Source organism: Palaemon carinicauda, chromosome 22 (assembly GCF_036898095.1).
Source record: "Palaemon carinicauda isolate YSFRI2023 chromosome 22, ASM3689809v2, whole genome shotgun sequence".
Taxonomy (NCBI): domain Eukaryota; kingdom Metazoa; phylum Arthropoda; class Malacostraca; order Decapoda; family Palaemonidae; genus Palaemon; species Palaemon carinicauda.
The window spans coordinates 14,005,532-14,025,580 of record NC_090746.1 but is presented as its reverse complement, the minus strand read 5'-3'; the positions used below and the strand labels follow the sequence as shown (position 1 = coordinate 14,025,580).

At 34.4% G+C, this 20,049-nt stretch overlaps 2 protein-coding genes across 3 annotated transcripts; one reads left to right on the top strand and one right to left on the bottom strand.

The window, feature by feature from the left end:
* The first annotated feature begins 1,088 nt into the window (after nt 1-1,088).
* On the top strand, nt 1,089-10,518 carry LOC137616330 (basic phospholipase A2 acanthin-1-like). Of its 2 annotated transcripts, XM_068345981.1 has the most exons (6): nt 1,097-1,218; nt 1,821-1,895; nt 2,150-2,246; nt 5,122-5,284; nt 6,307-6,428; nt 9,800-10,518. In XM_068345981.1, the coding sequence occupies exons 3-6, from the start codon at nt 2,186-2,188 to the stop codon at nt 9,922-9,924; spliced, it is 471 nt and encodes a 156-aa protein (XP_068202082.1). In that variant the 5' UTR covers nt 1,097-1,218; nt 1,821-1,895; nt 2,150-2,185; the 3' UTR covers nt 9,925-10,518. The 2 variants fall into 2 exon arrangements, with proteins under 2 accessions (XP_068202081.1, XP_068202082.1); XM_068345980.1 differs by lacking the exon at nt 1,821-1,895 and having other exon boundaries at nt 1,089-1,218; nt 9,800-10,516.
* A 119-nt stretch (nt 10,519-10,637) lies between these two features.
* LOC137616761 (trypsin-1-like) lies at nt 10,638-19,610 on the bottom strand. Its single transcript, XM_068346761.1, has 8 exons — nt 19,546-19,610; nt 19,168-19,254; nt 17,978-18,081; nt 14,881-15,057; nt 13,699-13,863; nt 12,682-12,875; nt 12,069-12,185; nt 10,638-11,547 (listed from the first exon to the last, which is right to left on the bottom strand). The coding sequence occupies exons 1-8, from the start codon at nt 19,608-19,610 to the stop codon at nt 11,419-11,421; spliced, it is 1,038 nt and encodes a 345-aa protein (XP_068202862.1). The 3' UTR covers nt 10,638-11,418.
* Nucleotides 19,611-20,049: the final 439 nt, after the last annotated feature.

The following is a 20,049-nucleotide window of genomic DNA, read 5'->3' as shown; positions in this document are numbered from 1 at the left end:
CTTTAACCAATTATTTGGATAAAGTTTAAATTGTTTTAAATAATTATGAAACTATACCTAACATATACAGAAAGAATTTAGCTTTTTCTATTGATTCAAACTCGAGTATCTATAAAATTATGACATGATTAGGACTAGCATTAGTCATGAATATTTCTGTGGAAGGGAAACCGAATTATTATTATTATTATTATTATTATTATTATTATTATTATTATTATTATTATTATTATTATTATTATTATTATTATTATTATTACCCAAGCTACAACCCTAATTGGAAAAGCGGGATGCTATCAGCCCAAGGGCTCCAACGGAGAATAATAGTCCGTTGAGGAGAGGAAATGAGGAAATAAATAAACTACAAAAGTCACGAACAATCAAAATAAAATATTCTAAGATTAGTAACATCATCAAAATACATCTTTCATATACAAACTATAAAATCCTCAGAAAATAAGAGGAAGAGACATAAGATAGAATAGAGTGCCCGAGTGTACCCTCAAGCAAGAGAACTCTAACCCAAGATAGTGGAAGACTGTGGTACTGAGGCTATGGCACTACCTAAGACAAAAGAACAATGGGTTGCTTTTGGAGTGTCTTTGTGTTAGTTGAGCAAAGATCAGCAGAAAAAATAGTTATTCATAAATTCATTCTTAAATTTCTTCCTCCCTTTAACGTTTTTAATTAGATCTCTCTCTCTCTCTCTCTCTCTCTCTCTCTCTCTCTCTCTCTCTCTCTCTCTCTCTCTCTCTCTCTCTCTGAATCTCACATACTCAAATATATAAAGTAGATAATGCAGAATAATTTAAAAACAGAAACATTTACATAATTTTATGATTCTTCACTGCCATTAATAGAAAAAAATTTGGATACTCTTAATCGTATACGTTCGTATTTTTATTGCATTTGGTATAATAAAAGGCCTATTTCTAAAGAAATCGAGTGCTTTATCTTGAGAATGATAATCAAATCTCGATAATAGAACATTGGTTAACTTGAAAAGTTATTGTTACATATATAAGAGCTCTGTTGGCCTCTAACGCCACCTCTTATCTTAATGACTTGCGTCTTGGCCAGATTAGGCAGTTGTTCTCCGAGAAGACATCAGTCTGTTCGAAGTGCGGCTGACGAGTTTGTGTTTCGAGGGCTTCTTGTGAATCAATTCCTCGAAAAATTTGCGTGTTTTTTTTTTCTTTTGTCATTCCACTAAAGTAGGTGAGTGGAAAAGAATGCCAAATACAATTTATAACGACTGGGTTAAAGGGACTTGTTGCTTGTCAAAACCATTAAGTATGTTTACTCCAAATATTACGGGGAATAGGAGATTGGCGGGAGAAGAAGATCAGGAGAGCTTATAACTTACTGTATATATATATATATATATATATATATATATATATATATATATATATATATATATATATATATATATATATATATATATATATATATATATATATATACACACACACACACATATCAGTCGTTGCTAATCAACTGCAGAACAAAGGTCTCAGACATGTCTTTCCACTTGCGTCTGTTTATGGTCTTTCTATGCCATTCCACACACGTAAACTTGCTTAGTTCGTCAATGCAACGTCTTCTCTTTTCCTTCCCCTGCTTCTATTGCAATCTCTAGGGACCCATTATGTTATTCCTAATGTCCATCTATTGTCTGTTACTCTCATTATATGTCCTGCCCTCCTCCATTTCTTTTTCTTACAAATTGTTAGAATATACTCTACTTTAGTTTTTCTCTTATTCATATTGCTTTTTTCTCTCTTTTAGTATTAATCCCATAATTATTCTTTCCATAGCGCTTTGAGTTGTAACTAGCTTATGCTCTAAGGCTTTAGCAAGGCTCCAAGTTTCTGATGCAGAAGTTAAAACAGGTAGGACCATCTGAATAAATACTTTTCTTTTTAGAGAAAGTGACATTTTACATTTTATAATCTCATTTTGTTTACCAAATCCCTCAATCTCACGCTTATCTTTCTTTTAATTTCGGACTGCCTGTCCTAAATAGCCTACATATAAGAATTCTAAATTCACCATTTAACACAAACTTACATCACATAAATTTAATCAATTCAAGTTTTTTAGTATTCTAGCAAATGAATACCTTTTTTTATCTTACCTCTTTCAGGTCCTTTAAACGCTGTCGCTGAAACATTATAAGAAAATGAAGATTTGGGGAAAATATATAGTTTTTATTTTTCTTGCATCTTTAATTATTGACGCAGGTAAGTCACATAAATCAATTGTTTATTATTATTATTATTATTATTATTATTATTATTATTATTATTATTATTATTATTATCATTATTACCAGCCAAGCTACAACCATAGTTGGAAAAGCAGGATGCTATAAGCCCAAGGGCTCGAAGAGGGAAAAATAGCCCAGTGAGGAAAGGAAATAAGGAAATAGATAAATGATGAGAACTAGTTAACAATAAATCATTCTAAAACAGTAACAACGTCAAAGCAGATATGTCCTATATAAACTATTAACAACGTCCAAAACAGATATGGCATGTATAAACTATAAAAAGACTCATCAGCCTGGTCAACATAAAAACATTTGCTCCAACTTTGAACTTTTGAAGTTTTACTGATTCAACTACCCGATTAGGAAGATCATTCAACAACTTGGTATTAGTTTTCCTGGCGTAGATTTCATAACTTTGGAGTAAATATTTGTTTTAATCGAATCAAGAGATTTTCTTCTTGAGGGTAGACTCGGGCACACTATTCTAATTTGTTTCTCTTCCTCTTGTTATTTTGAATTTTCTATAGTTTATACATTTGAGCGATTTATTTTAATGTTATTATCAAACATCTCTTATAGTTAATTTCCTTATTTCCTTTCCTCACTGGGCTATTTTCCCTGTTGGAGGCCTTGGGCTTATAGCATCCTGCTTTTCCAACTAGGGTTGTAGCTTAGCAATTGATAATAATAATAATAATGATCATAATAATAATAGTAATAATAGTAATAATAATCTCTATATCTCGAGTTTTCAATTCAATACTTCTCCATTCATCATCTCCTACTTCACGCTTCATAGTCCTCAACCATGTAGGTCTGGGTCTTCCAACTTTTCTAATGCCTTGTGGAGCCCAGTTTTATAAACACACACACACACACACACACACACACATATATATATATATATATATATATATATATATATATATATATATATATATATATATATATATATGTATGTATTTATATACATACATATATATATATATATATATACAGTATATATATGTATATATATACATATACACGGTATATATATATATATATATATATATATATATATATATATATATATATATATATATATATATATATATATGAAACTCAATCTTCTTGCACTAATTACGGTAATAATCAAAACAATTTTATAAGTAACTTTTAACCTTTGGAACAAAATTCAAAACCACCAGATAAGAAATATTCACGAGACGAGATAATAAATAATTTTGTTCTTATGATCTGTAGATAACATGACAAACATATTACGGAAGATCTCAGCCTCTTACGAAACATGGATACTTGGCAGAGTGGATAGGAATAGTCCTGATAAGATCGCCGGAATTTTTCTTACCAAACACAGATGTGACCGATCAGGCGTAATGTCATCGAGGCTCGAGGACACTGATTAATGAGAGAAGAAATCTCAACTTGGAAAAGGAAAAGTTTCTTTTCCAAGGATGGCCAGGGCACCAAGCACCCGTAGAGAAACTATTGCAAGAAATTTATTGGGTCTTTTGACTGGCCAGATAGGAATCCATTGGATCCTTCTCTCTGGTTACGGTTCATTTTCCCTTTGCCTACACACACACACACACACACACACACACACACACACACACACACACCGAAAAGTCTGGCCTTTTCTTTACATATTCTCCTCTGTCCTCATACACCTGACAACACTGAAATTACCAATGATATTTAAATCAAATAGTATTTCCACACTGTTACACCGTGCTTATACGTTATCTTCCAACTGGCATAACTTTCATAGCGAAATCCAATTTTTACTTCAGTTTTTTTAAAACAATTCGTATCCTCCAGCCTTACTCTTGAAATGTCAATAACTTTTTAAATGATAAATTTCAGCCACGTCAACTTGTACCGAACGTGCCTAAATTATTAATATATGCCTCTATACCTTTAATTCATTCTAACACATTTAAAGTGCAAATACAAAAAGTCATTCAGAAAACTTTTCCGGCTGTGAACCTTAAGTTGATAGAAAAAAAATCCTAAAACTCTGGGTTCTTTGTTCTCCCACAAAGATAAACTTCCGGCTTTGATGCGGTCTTTGGTGGTATATTGCTTTACTTGCCCGAAATGTAAGATCGGGAAATACGTGAGAGCCACCAAAAGATTGCTCAAAGTCAGAATCGATTCTCATCTCGGAGTCAGTCACCGTACGGGACGTACTTTGAAAACGAAAGAATTTTCCAACATACGAGAACATTGTAATAAATGTAAAACATCATTTTCATATAAAGATTTTCGCATTGTCACCCAAGCGCCCAATGACTATTCTCTGTTTTGGAGTCGTTAACAATCAAACAGCTTGTGCCTTCATTAAATGGACAGACTTCTTCCACAGTTCTATATATAGCATAGTTGACGTCCTCCTTTCCAAACCAGATAACGTCACTCAGTTTTTTAGCTCCACAGAGATAGGTATTAACTTGAGCATTCTTCTATTTTCTATTTTATGTATGTATATATATATAGATATATATATATATATACATATATTTAGTTCATTTTTTAAATGATTATATTTAACTTTTACGTTGTTCTATTTATATCAATATTAATACAGAGTCTTTTTTGATTTGTATATTTTACAGCCCTGATGATGAGACCCAACGTCTCGAAAATTTGGAAAATAAATATATGATGCTACGCTGGCTTTTCTCCATCCTTTATATATATATATATATATATATATATATATATATATATATATATATATATATATATATATATATATATATGTATATGTATATGTATATATATACATATATGTGTGTGTGTGCGCAATAATCATATATATTTATCCTAATCTTCCTCAGAAAGCAGCTCCACACGACGTTTGTCTCGCAACAAACGTTCCATTGGCCAGTTCGGCGACATGATACGTTTGTATGTGCAGAGGGAGGCTCTGCACTACAACAACTACGGCAATCATTGTGGTTTCCAGGGCGGCGACTTCCCCATTGTCGATGAAGTCGACAGGTAACATTGTTACTAGCGACTAAATTAGATTTTGAGTATTGTTTCTTCTCTAGTCTTAGGTAGTGCCTCTGTACCATGGTCTTCTTCCACAGTCTTGAATTGGAATACTTTTGCTTGAGGGTACACTGTCTTGGGTTAGAGTTCTCTTGTTTGAGGGTACACTCAGGCACACTATTCTATCTTGTTTCACTTCCTCTTGTTATTTTGAAGTTTTTATAGTTTATATATGAAAGATATATCTAGATGTTTATATTGTTCTTAAAATTCTCATTTAGTTTATTTCCTTTCCTCACTAAGCTATTTTCCTTGTTGGTGACCTTGGGCGTATAGTATCCTGCTTTTCCAACTGGGGCTGTAGCTTGGCATATGATAATAATAATAATAATAATAATAATAATATTCTTCAAATATGGCAGAATCCTTTGTTTCAGGATATTCAAAGTAAAGATATAAAAAGTAAATTGAAATGCTATTGAAACTTTTAAGAGGATTTAGATAAAATAATCTATCAAGGATAAGATATATCTATCAGAAATACTTCTTCAATCATAATTAACTCTTTAGCTATAGTAAGCAGCTCTTCTAGGAGAAGGGCACTCCAAAAGTCAAACCAATGTTCTCTAGTCTTGGGTAGTGCCACAGCTTCTGTACCACGGTTCTCTTGCTTGAGGGTACACTCAGGCACACTATTCTATGTTGTTACTCTTCTTATTGTTATTTTGAAGTTTTTATCCTCTTGTTATATTCAAGTTTTTTATAGTTTATATATGAAGATTTATTTCAATATTATTACTGTTATCAAACTTCTCGTAGTTTTTCCTTATTTCCTTTCCTCACTGGGCTATTTTTCCCCGTTGGAGCCCTCGAGCTTATAGTCTTCTGCTTTTCCAACTAGGGTTGTAGCTTAGCAAGTAATAATAATAATAATTTGTTCATTAATCATAGTTTTTGTATAATTATGTCCACGAATATTCTGAATTTGAACTACTGATCATATATTTTAATATGATCTCCCGTGGCAGATGCTGTTACGTACATGATCGTTGCTACATAGCGGCTGATGCTGATCCTTGTGCATCATCTTGGCTGGGAGCATCCTTCATCAGATATACCTGGAGCTTTGATGGACAGGCAGTTACCTGTGGTAAGATTTTGCTTGTTGGAGCTCTTGGGCTTATAGCAGGTTGCTTTACCAACTAGGGTTGTAGCTTAGATAATAATAATAATAATAATAATATTTTTCTAAGTTTGTGTGCTGTAAGATTTGACACTTACCATTCTTAAGAATTCAACATTGTTATGGTGAAAATAGAATAAGTTTAATTAAATGATAGAAAAGGTTTAAAGAGACAGTTTTTTTTTTTCTTAATTTGTAATACGGCAATGAAATTATTCAAATTCGTTGCCAAACATATATAATCATTACTTTTATTAAAGTATCAGTGAATCATATATGTGCCGTTAATAAACGTAATGTTTCTATTCATTTGGGTTCTGTACAATGAGCGACTTTGTGAAATGAAACCGGAGGAATTTGGACCTTTATTTAAGGGCTTTAAAGGCCGTTCATGAATGGCACACGCAAGGGGGAGACCGGACAATTTGCCGTAAACAAATTTGCCGTAGGACAATTGATTGTAAGACATTTTGCCGTAAGAAAAATTGCCGTACGGATATTTTGCCGCAAGGACATTTCGCCGTAAAATGTATATGCTTTGTCATGCATAGATTTAAAAGAAAGAATGAAGAGAGAGAGAGAGAGAGAGAGAGAGAGAGAGAGAGAGAGAGAGAGAGAGAGAGAGAGAGAGAGAGAGAGAGAGAGAGAAGGGTCGTTATAAATTTTGACACCCGTCGTTAAATGTTTAAATGATGCCATTACAAATTCGGTAGTTTACCATATTTTTTATTTATTTATTTTTTTTATCTTAAACCTTTATATTATCTACTTTTATCAGTTGAAACTTGAACCCCTATGATGCCGTACACTATCAAAAGCACCAGAGGTTGTGATAAGCTCGTAGATGATTCCAAATTCATTTACAAGCAAGAAAGAGAATATGGAGGCAAGCTTTATTGGAAGTGTGTTGGAAAAAACTGCAAAGCAAGAGTCATACAAGACGGAATATTGAAGAGATTTCAATCTGTAAAACTGTAAATGAGCATACTCATCCAGTGAAATCCAAGCAAACATAAAATGCAAAAAACAATTGCACATATGAAAGAAAATGCACTGAAATCCCAGCTAGCTTTAAGACCACTGATTGGTGCTGCATGCAAGGATTTAGAAAATGCAGGACGCTCTCTTATGCCATCAACTTCAAAATGGTCAAGAAACATAAGGAGATGGAGACAAAAAGAAGAAAAGGCCCCTCCTATTCCAAGAACAAGAATCGGTTATGTAATTCCCGCAGAATTTGCGTGTTTACAGAACGGAGAAAGATTTTTACTTTATGATAGTGGAATAGAAGATGAAAACAATGTTGATCTTTAGTACGATTGCACGGTTACACGATCTAGAAAGACATACAAATTGGGCATGCGATGGAACATTTAATGTTTGTCCTGAAATCTTCTATCATTTATATACTCTACATGTCAACATAGGACATGCATGCATCCCACGAGTTTACGGTCTCCTTCCGAATAAGACTAAGGAATTTTACAATACGTTTTTTCAAAAGGTTACAGATTTACTAGAGTCCCTAGAACCTGAAAATCTAATGATTGATTTCGAACCAGCTAGTTTTTCTGACATTTTCCTTTCTGCAAATGTAACAGGCTGTTATTTTCATTTCTGTAAGAATGTTTACAGAAAAGTGACAGATATTGGGCTTAAGGTTCGATATCAAAGTGATTGTGTTTTTAATACAAAAGTAAAGTGCCTGATGTCACTTGCATTCATAACGCCTTCAGACATCATTGTTGCATTTATAGAGATGGTTGATGACGATGACTTACCACAAGAACTAGTTGCATACTTTGAAACTCATTACATTGGGGGAGAGAGAGGGAGGGGACCTCGTCGTCGTAGAGTTTCTCCAACTTTTCCTATCGCACTTTGGAATGTTTATCAAAGAACCATAGATCAGCTGGCTAATACTAACAATGGAGTAGAAGGGTTCCATAAGGAGCTTCAAGCATCTGTGACCAATACGCATCCAAATTTATGGAAACTCGTCAATGTATTGAAAAGGGAAGGCTATCTTTCTAAAAAGAAATTAATCGATGCAGAAAGAGGTGAAACAGCAGTCAAGAAACAATACAAAAATGTTTATAAGTGCATACTAAGTATTGTCAGAGGTTATGATCAAAATGCAAAACAACATTATTTACGAGCAATTGCTATGAAATTACATGTTTTTTAGCTTTGAATTTTTTTTCTTTTTTAGAAAACTTTTTGAATAAAGTGTGTGATCTTCATTTTCTTATCCTTTTCTTATATATAATTATAATTAAATGAATACATGAAAATTAATGAAAAGTGATAAATATACTTGAAGATAACTATATGAATATAGTTACATTGATCTCTAAAAGAAATAAGCTAAAAACTAAAATATACATTTTACGGCGATATGTCCTTGCGGCAAAATATCCATACGGCAAGTTTTCTTACGGCGAAAAGTCTTACAATCAATTGTCCTACAGCAAATTTGTTTACGGCGAATTGTCCTAGCTCCACGCAAGGGACAGTGACAATGCCCTAGAGACATATAGACATATAACCAGCACCCAAGCCCCCTATCCACCTAAGCTATGACCAGGGAGGGCCAAGCAATGGCTGCTGATGACTCAGCAGATAGAGCTATAGGTTCCCCCATACCCACCATCCGTAGCTCCTATGGATGGTGAGGTTACAGATACTACAAGAAATTATCGAGTTTGAGAAGGACTCGAACCCGTGTCCAGCAAATCTCCAGGTAGGGACGTTTCCAATAGGCCATCCCAGCACTGGGCTCAATGTCCTCCGATTACAGCCAAATTATTAGTGTTACACGGGGCATGCTAAAATATCATTATTTCTACGAGTTAGTACTTTTCATTATATTTTTCTTAACTCGATTATTTCTATGGAATCTTCCTCTCCAAAGACAAGAAAAGGCTAACAAAATATTAAGCATTATTAAGGAAAGGTTGAGTAATCTTCGAATATAACTAAGAAGGCTTCGGAAACTTCTTCTATCACAATATACTCTTATCAAAATCCTAATTTGTTAAAGGGAAAGGGCTCAATGAATATAACTCAAACTAATATATTTACTGTACCCAGTAATAGGATTTCTTTTAAAGTTTTCGCTGTAATTATTACGGTACTAAGAAAACCCTTTAAACAAACAACATTCCTATGTTCACCTCTTTCAATTTCTACATCTTGAATTGTTTTAATATTCCCCCTTTCTACAATCTTATTAGTTACATTCAGTTTGACTTGATTAGCGTAGTTTACCTATTTAATTTTTTACATCATAAATTGTTTTAATACAATTAATTCTTTGTCTTGTTGAATCTACTCAGGAGAAGAGGACGACGCTTGCCGAAGGGCGGCTTGTCTCTGCGACAAGGCAGCTGTTGAGTGCTTCGCCCGTCATCCTTGGAATCCAGCCAACAAAAAGTCTTCGATCTGGGACATCTTAGCCTGAAAGACTAAGTTGTCCTATTTTCCTATTTCTAGTTTTCAATCTTCCATTCAACAGTTTGATTCAGAAATACTATGGTCGCTGCAAAGATTCAAGGCAAAATAAGCTCCCCCTGATGACGTCATAGCCAATCACGTTGTCTCTCACGTTAGCAGCGGTCACAATGCATCCCCTTATAAATTTCAAACGTGAGAGGCAATGTGATTGGCTATGACATCATCAGGGGGGTGTGGCTTATTTCGACTGGAATCTGCTGCAACTATATAGGTTAGAATAATTTTCCTCATTTGTATATTAGAAACAGATTGCAATACTGTGTATTACAATCTTGCATCCATATCCTTGATTAGCATATGAAAAAAGCCTCATATCCATTTTATTATAAAAAAAGAAAAAGTGTCATTGGCTATTATCCCTATATAATTGTGCAATACAGTTTCCTCATTGCATCCTTGTTGTCAACATTTCTAAACCATAGCACGAGAACACAAATCAAAAGTATGATTATGTGTTATTAATAATTCAAAGCAAGTTTTATGTCAGCATTATAATTATTTGTTTGTATCTCTTTTCATTTCTTTATGAACATATTGTATTATGCTCTCTAACGCACACTGGTTATTCATTAATATCGATACTAACTTTACTATAATGAAGAGTAACACATAAAAATAGAAGATTTTGTTTATCTTAATATAGTATTTTATTTACCTAAGATATAAATATAAATAACAACTGTTGCTTCATAACAAAAAGGTTAGATAGTGCGACCTTAGTAAAGGCTGCTAACAAAGTGTAACAAAACTCATTTCGGAAGGAGACTTTCCGTGGCCCCAGTACAGTGGGGAGCCAATTGTAATTTCTCACAATAACAACAGTAATAAATATTGGCACTTAATATTAGAGTAAATTAAAACGTTTTACAAATTCCATCTACTGCGTTGGAATTGCTCACAAAACCTGAATAAATAATTTGACTTGATGCAACCTGCATATATCAAAGGAAAAGTGGCAAGGATGTGTGATTTTGCAACAGCTCCAGACGCTGTTTTGGTATGCGATCGCACCCCATAGTAGCAATCTCACTTCACTTCATGGTGAAGCAAGAACCATTAGATTTTCTTTAAAAATGTATACCAGGAATAATTATCTAAGAAATAATAATCAATCATTGATGTTAGCATGCACAGCTCAACATTACCACATACCAATACATACGGAGCTTCATGTTTTTATTTTTTCGCGAGCGAAGCGAGCGCATGACGAAGCAAGAACGATTAGATTTTCTATTATTCTTGTTTTTTTCTTTTTACATTTTAAAAATATTGAGATTGCATACCAAAGTAAAATGATAATTTCTGGGATCACGCCATGAATGAGATCACATACCAAAACAGCACTCAGTTCCAATAAATAAGAATCCCATAATTGAGAAAAAGGTGGCGAAATTTCATGAAATTAATTTCTCTTTTTCATGGGAATATACAAGAAGAAATTCTAATCTTCCTGCTGCGATTCTTCTTCTTCCAGTTGATCGAGTGTTGTCACTCTGAGGTTGGCTGGGCGATCAGGCACTCGCACTAGTCCATGGACAACATTATTTATCCAGTGTACGTATCGACTAACCTTTGATAAGAAAAAAAAAAAGAATAAATTGGTTTTCCTCTAAAAGCATCAGCTGTGACCAGGCTGTGGAATGATATTCCTATTTGGGTAGTTGAATCGGTAGAACTTCAAAATTTCAAACTTACATCAAATGTTTTTATGTTGAACAGGCTGACATAAGTGTCTTTTTATAGTTTATATATGAAAAATCTATTTCAATGTTGTTACTGTTCTTGAAATATTTTGATTTAGTTTTTCATTACTTTTTATATAGTATATTCATTTCCTTTCCTACTAGGGTTGTAGCTTAGCTACTACTACTACTACTACTACTACTACTACTACTACTACTACTACTACTACTACTAATAATAATAATAATAGTAATAATAATAATAATAATGAAAACACATTGTGTGTGTGAAAACTGTTATTCGTCGTGTCCTCATACAAGAAGTCTATCCACGTTAACTTAACTACTTGAAACACCATATAATCAGTTTGATCTAATTGTGAGTGAATTATAAACTCATAAAACTTACCTCTGTATAAACCCCAGGTACATTAGGTCTGGCACATCCTATTCCCCAAGAGACGATGCCTCCAAGGTAATATCTGTTATCGGATCCTCTGCAGACGAAAGGTCCACCGGAATCTCCCTGTGAAAAGTCACATTAGCTAAGAATTAGAACATTTCTAGAGCTAAGGCATATTATTTCAGTAATGTGAGGAAAATCTTGATATTCTTTACACTTTTTACAGTGTGTGTCGTGCGGCAATATTTCATTTTTTTTTTTTTAGATTTCCAGCGTTTTTTTAATTTAAAGGGGCACTTCCTTATGCTTAGTTTCCTGGCTTGAAGCTGGAAGACTAAGCGTGACACAGGATAACTGACAGTCTTTTCTCTCAAGTTTCAGAAGTCTTGAATACATAATAGTAATCATATTTGAACATAAAAAGTTGATGACTGCTAATCAATTTATTTTTTCCCTTCCCTCACTGGGCTATTTTCCCTGTTGGAGCCCCTGGGCTTCAAGCATCCCACTTTTCCAACTAGGGTTGTAGCTTAGCAAGCAATAACAACAATAATAAACAAGTATATTAAATTCTTATCAAAGGACATTATTTCCTAAGGAAGAAAGATCTATGACTCACCTGGCAAGCGTCCTTGATTCCGTATTCATATCCAGCGCAAATCATGGAATCAACGATGGGTCCTGTGTAGCCAATGGCACGGTAGCTACTCCGGCACTTCTGGTCCGAGATGACGGGCACAATCACCTTCTGAAGCAGGTCCGAGGAACTTCCTCCCTCGGTAACTTTTCCCCAACCGGTCACAACGCAGTCCCCTAAGGTCACATTGAGACATAGGTCAGGTCACATAGGAAATATTATGGGAAGTTCATATACAAGATTAAAAGTTTAGTGGTGCTTTAAATATTTAGATTTTCTGATGTCAAGTAATTTCATTCTTCCGTAAAAGTTGATGTCAAGAATATTGAAATAATTAGATAATCTGAACGAGTTTTATTATCTTGCAGTAATGATACTCGCACGCGCACACACATTATATATATATATATATATATATATATATATATATATATATATATATATATATATATACATGTGTGTGTGTGTATGTGTGTGTGTGTGTGAGAGAGAGAGAGAGAGAGAGAGAGAGAGAGAGAGAGAGAGAGAGAGAGAGAGAGAGAAAAAAGTCAATATACAGTACATTCATGTATAAATTCTCATGACCAGATGGCCAAAATACCTACTTAAAAACAAAATGAAATATTCAATTGGCGAATGCTCCACATTTAGAAGTGTGTTCATACACTATTTATTTTTGCTAAATTTTCCAATTTATATAATTTGCCGTTAAAAATATAAGATAATGAAGGCAAAGAGAGAATAAGGTTATGAGGTTTACCAATACCAAATACAGGTAAACTATACTTAGCTTAGGTTAGGTTGGATTGGGCTATGTTAGGTCCGGTTTGGTTAGGTTAGGTTAAAATGAAGTTTTTTATGGATATTGATTCAATTAAGAAAGAAAACAAGGATAAGCATGACAAAAATCCCTTTGATAAGTGAGTGCTTTCCTTTTTGTATAATTTTAAGGCTTTTTAATTAAGAAAATGAATAACTAGTATTATTAGGCCTACATACCAGAGAAATTTGTCAATGGTGGAGGCAAGCATATGGGCGAGACTGTCATGCCATCTAGCGTCAAAGGAGAAGACAGTTTAATGAGAGCGATGTCGTTCTCTTGGGTGTTGGTGTTGTAGTTCTCGTGTTCAACGATGCGCTCGATGTAACGGGTCTGTTCCGTCCCTGCAGATGGAAAGATGAAGATTATAGGATGAAGTACGTAACTGTCACTGTTTCTTAAATGTATTCGCAGTTCTAATGCAACCGTTAACCATTGATATATACATCTAGTTGCATCTTAAAACTGATAGTGCAGACCTCCACCGTGGCAGCTTATTTCTCGAAACCAGCTTGCCTTTTTTCAGAATCAATTTAGACCGTAGGCGTATTTGAAGTCTGTGACAACCATGTACGAAATTGGGGTTAAGATTTGGGTTAATTCGGACGACCTTTTGCTTGACCTTGACCTTTGACCTAGGAGTTTCAAAATTGCATCACTTCCAGGTCTCAACATAACAATTAATGCCTCTATGAGTAAAACTGTGGCCAGGAAGTACTGTAGTTCACAAACAGACAAACAAACGGACAAGTGGACAAACAAGGGCAAAAATATAACTTCCTCTGAACTTAGTTGGCGGAGGTACATATTTACACAATTAATCATGAGTTATTTGTAATTACCGATGAATTAATTTTCTTTTATCATAGAGATAGTAACAGTACTTTAACATAATTGAGATAGTTATCTTAACATGACAAAGGATATATTAAAAACTATATTTGAAATCTAAATATCAAAGCGAATTTTATACAATTAAGAGTTTCTTTTATTCTGCTCTGTCTGCTATTTTTCTTTCCTTAATTCTGTAATTTTCATTAACTATATATTACCATTCTCCTTCTCAGACATTTTTGTGTGATTTCATATAAACATTAGAGATCATCTCCAAAATTTAATGGGGTCGTCCAGACCTAAAATCTATCTGTAGTGAAAATTTCGTAAAGATCCGCAGAGTTGTTTTGACGTAGTCCTGTCTACAGACACACAGACAAATCCTGTCCACAGACAAATAAATAAATAAATAAATAAACTAACTCGAAAACACAACCTCCTTGGCGGAGGTAATGAATGAATACAAGACATGATAATGATTTGTTTTTTTAGAATCATTATCTATCTTACTGCCTTATATGACCCACCTTCCTTCTGCTTGAGGACGTGGTCTCCTGCCACGACAATGAGGTCCTTGGCTGTGAACTGGTGTGTGCAGTGGGCAGCTGTTACCACCCAATTCTGGTCAATGACTGTGGCGCCACACAGATGGTAGGTGTACCAGTTATAGCGCCATTGCAGTGATACTTGCCAGGGAAATTCATCTGTAAGAAAGTAGTTATTATTATTATTATTATTATTATTATTATTATTATTATTATTATTATTATTATTACTTGCTAAGCTATAACCCTAGTTGGAAAAGCAGGATACTATAAGCCCAAGTGCTCCAACAGGGAAAATAGCTCAGTGAGGAAAGGAAATAAGGAAATAAACTACAAGAGAAGTTTAAGAACAATAGTAACATTAAATGAATCTTTCATGTATAAACTATAAAAAAAAAAGTTCAAAATAACAAGAGGAAGGGAAATAAGATAGAATAGTGTGCCCGGGTGTACCCTCAAGCAAGAGAACTCTACCCCAAGACGGAGGAAGACCATGGTACAGAGGCTATGGCACTACCCAAGACTAGAGAACAATGGTTTGATTTTGGAGTGTCCTTCTCCTAGAAGAGCTGCTTACCATAGCTAAAGAGTATTTTCTACCCTTACCAAGAGGAAAGTGGCCACTGAACAATTACCTATTGAGTGAGGAAGAATTATTTTGTAATCTCAGTGTTGGCAGGTGTATGAGGACAGAGGAGAATATGTAAAGAATAGGCCAGACTATTCGGTGTATGTGTAGGCAAAGAGAAAATGAACCGTAACCTGAGAAAAGGTCCCAATGTAGTTCTCTGGTCAGTCAAGGACCCCATAACTCTCTAGCGTAGTATCTCAACGGGTGGCTGGTGCCCTGGCTAACCCACTACCTATCTTGTTTCTCTTCCCCCTTTCTTTTGAAGATTTTTATAGTTTATATATGAAAGATTTATTCTAATGTTGTCACAATTCATAGAATATTTTATTTTGATTGTTAATTACTACTCTTGTAGTCTATTTGTTTCCTCATTTCCTTTCTTCACTTAGCTAATTCTTTATTGGAACCCTTGGGCTTATAGCATATTGCTTTTCCAACTAGGGTTGTAGCTTAGCAAGTAATAATAATAATAATAATAATAATAATAATAATAATAATAATAATAATAATAATAATGTTATAATTTCCGTAATGGGTAACTGTCATAAAATTATAATTATAATCAAAATCCTTTTTAATGCGCAAAACGATGATGCTGATATCCTGAAGGAAACATCCATGGTCTCTTGGGTTAGAGTTCTCTTGCTTGAGGGTACAATCAGGCACACTTTTCTATCTAATTTCTCTTGCTCATGTTTTGTTAAAGTTTTTATAGTTTTTATAGGAAATATATATTTTCATGTTGTTATTGTTCTTAAAATATTTTATTTTTCCTTGCTTCCTTTCCTCACCGGGCTATTTTTCCTGTTGGGGCCACTGGGCATAAGCCCAGGGGCCCCAACAGGGAAAAACGTTCTTCTGAGGAAAGGAAATAAAGAAATAAATAAAGTGTATAAGAAGTAATGAATAATTGAAATGAAATATTTTGAGAAGAGTAACAACATTAGAATAGATCTTTCATATATAAACTATAAGAAAGATATTTATGTCAGCCTATTCAACATAAAAACATTTGCTGCAAGTTTGTACTTTTAGTTGAGAAAGATCACGTAGGCTCTACAACAATTTGTTTCTTTAGCCAGTTACTGGAATGTAAGAAATTTGGGGAGGTAATAATATTGGAAATTTAAAAATGATATTTGAAAATCATGTTAAAAACATTTCGAATCTGCAGTTTAATCATAAGGGAACCCTTTTATAGTTAATATTTATTTATAGTTTTCTATGATAAATAGTTCATCAATATCCAGGATGTTTTTAAGACAATATTGGCAACGGGCTACCAACGCGAGAGCCCGTGTTCCAACCTCATCATCATCTCCTCCCACGCCTATTGACGCAAAGGGCCTCGGTTAGATTTCCCAGTCATCTCTATCTTGAGCTTTTAAATCAATACTTCTCCAATCGTCCTCTCTTACTTCACGCTTCATAGTCCTCAGCCATGAAGGTCTGGGTCTTCAAACTCTTCTAGTGGCTTGTGGAGCCAAGTTGAAAATTTGGTGAACTAATCTCTCTAGGGGAGTGCAATGAGCATGCCCAAACCATCTCCATCTACCCCTCATCATGATCCCATCCTTATATGGCACTCGAGTAATCTCTCTTATAGTCTCATTTTTAATCCCGTGCTGCCATTTAATCCTGTCCTAGTTTAGAGTAATCTACCAAGCAAGAAAGTAAGACAATACCAATGGCGGAGATGATAAGAAGAATAATGAAAAAGAAAGATGATGCGATTATAATCAGGAAGAAATGATGAGAATATTGGGAGCAAGACTCCAACAAAACTTTTTCATTAAAAAAAAGTCTGTTGGAGTCTTGCTCCCAATATTCTCATCATTTCTTCCTGATGATAATCTCCTTAGGATATTTCTTTTACCTTCTTCTTCTTATCATTTTCGCCATTGGTATTGAAAAAACAAGTCCCTCGGAGGCTGGCGAGAAAAATCACAAGCAGGACTCTCATATGATGCTCAAGGGATTGCCTTAGAAATGACCTCAAGTTTAGAAGAAATTACCTTAAATACTAAAAACATCATAAAAACGCAAAACAATTATATCATGATTAACAAAAGCTCTCTGTTTTCTTGAAATCTGAAAGATAGATTTTAGATACACAATGTTACTCTATAATCAAAAGATTACTTAAAGAAATTACCTTCAATTTTCTTTGAAAGTACTATTACTCTAGAAATTCCCTTAAATCAACCAAAATAACTAATCTGAGCTAATCACCTTGGAAATGAGAGCACTGTCCACAAGGCATGATGTTGCCACAAAAAAAAAAAAAAAAAAAAAAAAAAACTATTGGGTCTGCCCCACTCTTTTGAACCTCTCACTGTACTTAATTTTAATAGTTTCCCCTCGAATCCTTCTAAAATCCTAATTCCCCCTCCCCTCCCCCACCTATCCTATCCCCCTAGGCTGTAGCTGTACTGTAAAAGAACTTACGGTCCTCAGCCGGGGATCCCCCGACGATTCTGATGATGGCATCCGGTACCGCGTTGCGTCGGATTCCACAGATCTGGCTGTTCCTCTCCACTGCACCCGGGGATCTGAGAGAGAGACAGATGAAAGGCTTGATTAAAGGCTAGGAGAAGTCTTGGTTGGGTGAGGGGAAGGGGGTAGGGGAGAAGGAATTATGTTTTATGTAGATTTTGACATTAACGGCTTTGCTGAATTTCTTCTTTTTCATTGCATTTGTCTGCTCGTCCAGAAACAGGACTTTGTTCTCCAATCATATCTGTCCGACTATCCTCTTTTCCTAATACTAAACAAAGATAAAACTTCAAGTATTCCAAGTGCTACTTTAAAGCTAGCTAACCTCTCTCTCTCTCTCTCTCTCTCTCTCTCTCTCTCTCTCTCTCTCTCTCTCTCTCTCTCTCTCTCTCTCTCTCTCTCCAGTAGCTTTAAGTTTAATTTTCTAAAAACCCATTATATTTTCGTGTATATTTACACCAACTGCTTACCTACTGTCATCTTTTCCTAATATATTTACACCAACTGCTTACCTTCTGTCATCTTTTCCTAATATATTTACACCAACTGCTTACCTTCTGTCATCTTTTCCTAATATATTTACACCAACTGCTTACCTACTGTCATCTTTTCCTAATATATTTACACCAACTGCTTACCTTCTGTCATCTTTTCCTAATATATTTACACCAACTGCTTACCTTCTGTCATCTTTTCCTAATATATTTACACCAACTGCTTACCTACTGTCATCTTTTCCTAATATATTTACACCAACTGCTTACCTACTGTCATCTTTTCCTAATATATTTACATCAACTGCTTACCTACTGTCATCTTTTCCTAATATATTTACACCAACTGCTTACCTTCTGTCATCTTTTCCTAATATATTTACACCAACTGCTTACCTACTGTCATCTTTTCCTAATATATTTACACCAACTGCTTACCTTCTGTCATCTTTTCCTAATATATTTACACCAACTGCTTACCTACTGTCATCTTTTCCTAATATATTTACACCAACTGCTTACCTTCTGTCATCTTTTCCTAATATATTTACACCAACTGCTTACCTACTGTCATGTTTCCCTAATATATTCACACCAACTGCTTGCCTACTGTTATCTTTTCCTGACATATTTACACCAACTGCTTACCTACTGTCATCTTTTCCTAATATATTCACACCAACTGCTTGCCTACTGTCATCTTTTCCTAATATATTTACACCAACTGCTTGCATACTGTAATATTTTCATATTATATTTACACCAACTGCTTACCTGCTGTCATCTTTTCCTAATATATTTACACCAACTGCTTACCTACTGTCATGTTTCCCTAATATATTCACACCAACTGCTTGCCTACTGTTATCTTTTCCTGACATATTTACACCAACTGCTTACCTACTGTCATCTTTTCCTAATATATTTACACCAACTGCTTACCTACTGTCATGTTTCCCTAATATATTCACACCAACTGCTTGCCTACTGTTATCTTTTCCTGACATATTTACACCAACTGCTTACCTACTGTCATCTTTTCCTAATATATTCACACCAACTGCTTGCCTACTGTCATCTTTTCCTGACATATTTACACCAACTGCTTACCTACTGTCATCTTTTCCTAATATATTTACACCAATTTCTTACCTACTGTCATCTTTTCCTAATAAATTTACACCAAATGCTTGCATACTTTCATCCTTTCCTAATATATTTACACCAACTGCTTACCTACTGTCATGTTTTCCTAATATATTCACACCAACTGCTTGCCTACTGTCATCTTTTCTTGATGTATTTACACCAACTGCTTACCTAAGTCATCTTTTCCTAATATATTTACACCAGCTATTTACCTAAGATCATTATTTTTTTCATATATAAACCTATTCAACCATAAATTAAACTTGTTTTTTAGGACTGCTTCAGTAAAATATATAGATTCCTGAACGAATATTTAACCTGAGTGAGAGGAAACACGTGTACATTCTGAATAAACTTATTTCGTTCTCATGTATAAATTAT